The sequence below is a fragment of the Lactuca sativa genome, chromosome 9 (assembly GCF_002870075.4).
Source record: "Lactuca sativa cultivar Salinas chromosome 9, Lsat_Salinas_v11, whole genome shotgun sequence".
NCBI lineage: Eukaryota > Viridiplantae > Streptophyta > Magnoliopsida > Asterales > Asteraceae > Lactuca > Lactuca sativa.
Window position 1 is genome coordinate 182,451,296 of NC_056631.2, and position 5,461 is coordinate 182,456,756.

The 5,461-nt window shown below is 34.1% G+C and overlaps 1 protein-coding gene across 1 annotated transcript; it reads right to left on the bottom strand.

Moving 5' to 3' along the window:
- Positions 1-3,998: 3,998 nt before the first annotated feature.
- LOC111898964 (putative germin-like protein 2-1) lies at positions 3,999-4,928 on the bottom strand. Its single transcript, XM_023894849.3, has 2 exons — positions 4,757-4,928; positions 3,999-4,640 (listed from the first exon to the last, which is right to left on the bottom strand). The coding sequence occupies exons 1-2, from the start codon at positions 4,866-4,868 to the stop codon at positions 4,105-4,107; spliced, it is 648 nt and encodes a 215-aa protein (XP_023750617.1). The 5' UTR covers positions 4,869-4,928; the 3' UTR covers positions 3,999-4,104.
- Between the last annotated feature and the right edge of the window lie 533 nt (positions 4,929-5,461).

Here is a 5,461-nt window from a genome sequence, read left to right on the forward strand (position 1 = left end):
GTGTGGAAGTTGTTTCTCCTTTGGAAACCGTGGATGAGAGATGTACACTCGATGATAAGTTTTTTTCACTATGAGGAAGATGATGCACGGTATTTGAAAGATAAATCAATGATTTAATTTTATTATGGTTATTTTATTTTATAGTTTTTTCGGTTAAGATATATCTTTGTTAGGAATTTTTATGCCCTATATTAATAAAAAAATTTAGATTTATATAATCTCCTACTTTAGATGATTTCAATCATAATTATGAGTCATATTAGGTTTTTCGTTTAATTATATATACGTTAGCTGCGTTTCAGTTTTAGAAGTTGATTTTGATTAATTAATAATGGTATTTAAAACTCTATTTTCTCTACTTTGTGTTCACGTGGTTGTAATCAGCTATTTAAACTGGTCGTCTTACGTCATGAGTAACATATGGTTTTGCTCTTTAATCCATGAAACTTAGATTTTTCATTTTGTATGTTATTGGGTATTGATATGGATGTAACTACATGGGTTTAACTTGTTTGAAGTAGTAGACAACATTCACACGTTTTCTTTTTTTGTTCGTAACATTGTATTTTTGACATATTTGTTTGTATGTTTGATGCCCTCGCTTTCTAGTTACCAATGAATGTCAATAGAAGCTCTTTTGTGGCTTTTTCAAACATAGATTTTTATGTTTTACTATGTGTGACATCCTCATTTTCACGGCCAGAAAAGACCGATTTTGTTTATGCTTTATAAAAATCAGAGTATCTCTTTTAATAAAAATGATGCGGAATTTGTTCCCAGTAAAACATGATAAATACGTTATCAAAGCATTTCTGAAGAAATGTATTTTTATTCATTTAAAACATTTGGGATGTCATCGTCAATACAGAAACATAAGCATAAACAAAACTTACATTCATTTACACTAGTGATCTACATCTCTTTTAAATCTCTCAGTGCAAAGTAGCTTCGTATCGACACCTGTGATACAAATAAGCTGGAGTGGGTCAGGTTGGGAAACCTGGTGAGTACATAGGGTTTTCAACCCACAATAATATAATTATTATATTTGAACATCAAACAATCAACCCGATTACCCATCCCCATTATCTTCTTTAATATTCCTTAAAGAATTATCTTAAGGATCATCTCTATATCATATTTACCTCTCATCTTTTTACCTCACATTTCCTTATATGCTCGTTCCTAAGGCATGAATACGTAGTTACAACGTCGCTTGAACTCGTAATTCATAGTAAGGGTTAGAGTATCATCACATTAATATACAGTCACAACATCACCTAGACTCGTAATTCATCACCTACAGGTTATAAGTTTGCTAGTGTTTCCACGGGTTGTCTAGAATAGTCCGTGGTCGCCATCTATACTCTAGTAGATGACTACATCTCCAAATTGCAAGACAAGGTTATAATATCTTTCATCCTACATCACCGATTCATTATCACCTATCCATCACCTAATTATCATCACCTTCCTATCATCACCTATCTCTCATCATTTTATTTCATCACACACCAACTATTTCATCTACCCATGTTTTATCCCAAAATATTTGTAGATATAAAATAAATATATATTTAAATCATTTAAAACATGTATAAAATCATTCATCCATCATAGACAACAAGTATTCAGTTAATATGCACACATAGCACGTAATTTTTAAAAATACTTCATATCAATGTGTAAGATGAAAGGGACCATGCACTCACTTGAAAAGGTGGTGAATCCGAACTCAGACAACGCTTCGCTTCTTAAAAATAATTTACTTCGACGAAACCTAGTATTATTACCACTAGAGTTTAGTCTATTATTCGCCGAGACTAATTAATAGTCTAGCTATTATTACTATTATATAAGCGTTAAACAGTACTTATATAACCCATAATAATAGCCCAAGTACTTATTATAAGTTCCTAATAACGTTACTATAATTAAATAAACGATATATTAAAAATAGTGTAGGCGTAGCTCACTTACAGCGGGTTTTATAGAAAACCGGGCTTTGCTTGAAGCAGCGTTCCCAAGCCGAAAATCTCTTTTTTTCGGAGTCGTCGAGCACTCTGCGGCTTCCGCCTCATGCTAGGGAGGTTCCCTAGGCTTTTCGGGGGTTCGGAGCTAGAGAGAGGTTCTAGAGAGAGAGTAAAGAGAAGAAAGAATGGGAAAGGTGTGAAGAAAATGAGGGTGGAAGAGGTTCTATTTATAGGGTGAAAAATGGTTGAACTTGGTGCCACATGTCACCATCAAGTGGCAAGACTTGGGGAGAAAGCAATGGCCAAGATTGTGCCACATCACCCATTTCCGCACAGCACACTTCCGATTTCTAAAATCCGTAACTTTCACATACGACCCCCCTTTTTGAAGTTCTTTATCTCCACGCGTAGGTAAAAATAAGATATACAACTTTCGTTTTGACTCCGTCGTCTAATTCTCGACCGATCTTAAATTTAACAGTACGAGGAGATTATACTGTTAAATGTCCGCGTAAAATTCATAACTTCTACATACGGACTCTGTTTTCGTCTGTCATTTTACCGTTGAGTTCCTATTAATGAATTATTTAAGTCTCATTTAGGTCGCGTAGGCCAAAAACCGCTCGATCTAAAATTCAAGTTTCGGGTTGTGCACTACTTGGCCAAATCTTAGAAAATTCATAACTTCCTCATACGAAGTCAGATTTGGGCGTTCTTTTTATGGACGCTCTCAGTTTAACATATTCTACGAATTTTGTTTAGATTACTAAGGCTAAAAAGTTCTCTATCGTAAATTCACTTTTTACGTCTCCCGGTGCCGCGCCGGTTTTGCCGAAAAACTTCGACGGGCCATAACTTCTTCGTTATAACTCGGATTTCGGCGTTCTTTATATGTACGGAACCCTTAAGACATATTCTATAACTTGGTTAAGATTAATCCTTCTAAATAATCTTCCATTAAAAACTAATTTCTGACGCTCATTGTCTCTAAATTGACTAGCCCGAATCTGCGGACGTTACACTATGTATACTTCATTTTCTTTTAGTTAACGAAATCTTGAAAGGTTGGTCGGAGACCAAACCAATTCGTGATTTCTATTTTTAGGCTTGGATCTTGGGAGGTTTTTTCTTTGATTATAGATGGATATGTTGAAGATAATAGGTTTGGGTAAAACCTTAACCACCTTCTGGATGACCACGGTGGTGGTGGTGTTGGAAGGTGACAGAAGAAGGGAATGGAATGGGAGGTGGGTTACGTGAAGTGAGGTGGATGAGGTTGGGGATTATTTCATTTCATTTTTAATAATGACAACTAAAATAAAAGAGTTAAAAGGATAAAAAATTAAATTTGTATAGGTCGTTGACCGACCTAGTAACTAATCGAAACACCAAGGACCATATTAATCTTTTTGAAAAATTTGATGGTTGAACTTCTAGTCTTTCTAAAGCAAGTGGGTTATTTACGTAAATTTGTCTTCGTGATTTCTAAGTCTCTTTTTGCCCACACTTTTAGGTTTGTCTTTGTGATTTCTAAGTCTATTTCTTGCACAAACTTAGGTTTGTCTTTGTTATTTATAAGTTTATTTCTTGCACACCCTTGGGTTTTTATTTTATATCTTAGTTTTGAAGTAGTTAATTCCACATAAGTAAATCAAAATCACTATGAATGTAGTATATATATATATATATATATATATATATATATATATATATATATATATATATATATATATAGTATTGTTTATTTCCACCGCAATAAGCTAATCCAATCACATTTTAAAAAAAAATGTTTATTCTCATCGCAATAAGCAAATAAGCAATAAACTAAGAAGCTAAAAACTATTTATCCAATTTCCAAACACCCCCTTAGGTTTGTCTTTGTGATTTCTAAGTCTATTTTCTTGCACACCCTTACATAAATTTAACTTTTTGATTTCTATGTCTATTTCTTGCACACTCTTGCGTTTTGAGTTTATATCTTACTTTTGAAGTAGTTAATTCCACATAAGTAAATCAAAATCACTATGACAGTAATATATATTTATTTCATTCAATTTTAAATATAGCAACATAAACATAACAAATACCACACCATTGATAAGAAAATCAACATTTTAAAAGCACGTAAAAGCTAGAATTTGGATTGAATTTGATAGACGACGTTGATGTCAACTTGAAAGGCCTTTGCAAGAATATCTTCAGCGATATCGGGATTTGATCCAAACACAGCATTTGCAATGGTAATAACACCTGGATTTTGACTACTCAAAGCAGCAATAGCAACAGCATAGCCATTTCCCACGTTTTTCTGGAAATGAATTAGACCTTCTGGGAACACGAAAACATCGCCTTTCTGAAGTAGTTTTGTGATGAGTCGGTTTTCAGGGTTGGATGTGACAAACCCGACTAGAATACGGCCTTCCATAACAGTCAAAATTTCAGTGGCCCGAGGGTGTGTATGTGGGGGGTTAATACCCTGTGGGGCGATGTCAATACGTGCCATTGAGATACCAAGAGTGTTAAGTCCCGGCAACTCTGCTACAGTCACCGGAGTCACAGCAGACCCAACCGCATTCGAAGTATTTCCCATTAGTTGCAGCCCACTATAAAAGAAATCATCAGCTTGTACAAGCCTTGCCTCTTTGCAAACCAAGCCATTCACGAATACTACGACGAAAAAAAATTAAATAAATAAACTATTAATCACAATTAAATATGATATGTTTTCAAATCATGCATGAAAATGCTGGAGAGTTTCTCGACCTTAACACATAAATTCTTACCTCTGCTATTTTGGTCTGCCACACAGAAGTCTTGAAGAGGACTAGGGTCCGAAGCAAACGCAAGGGAGCAGCCCGCCACCAAGAGACCAAATAAAAGCCAATGAGATGTCATTGTTGAGAAGGGGAAACTTGTGCGTTGATGTCTTTGTTAATTAGCTTGAGAAGTTTGTGAATAACATGCAACGTGGTGATGCTTTTATAGTAAAAAAAAACATTGGAACATATCAAGGTAGCGTATGTGGGGAAAGAGTAAAAAAATAAACAATGACTTAATCAAATTTGTCGTCTTAAGACACATTCAACATATTACATTGTCCAATTCTTAACTAGATAAAGAAATCACATAAAGTGTCTCTGATCCGTGGTTTTGATTTGTCTATCATTTTTCATATTTTAGATGAACTTGAGTGGAACCTTGAATGTTTATTAGGTCTATATATTGTCCAAAAAAATTACTTTAGAAAAAAATATATAATTGAAAAACCCTTTACGAAGAATCTTTTATGGTTACAATATGGGATAAATAATTAAATATAACTGTTTAAATACATTTAATTTATAATTAATTTATTTTCCGACTAGTCAATTCAAAGAGCTTTCTTAATAAAAGAAAATATCTTGCCCTATGGTCAAAACATTGGATCATCAACCTAGCATTTGTGTATCTCACCACCGAAACAACAGTGGCGAACTAAAGGTAAAACA

What these genes read in the sequence shown, in the direction of transcription:
- LOC111898964 (XM_023894849.3), bottom strand. Translation starts at nt 4,868, where the DNA reads ATGACATCTCATTGGCTTTTATTTGGTCTCTTGGTGGCGGGCTGCTCC. An exon ending in GGCAGACCAAAATAGCAGAG is followed by an intron (nt 4,641 to 4,756) that starts GTAAGAATTTAT and finishes TTTTCGTCGTAG; the next exon opens with TATTCGTGAATGGCTTGGTT.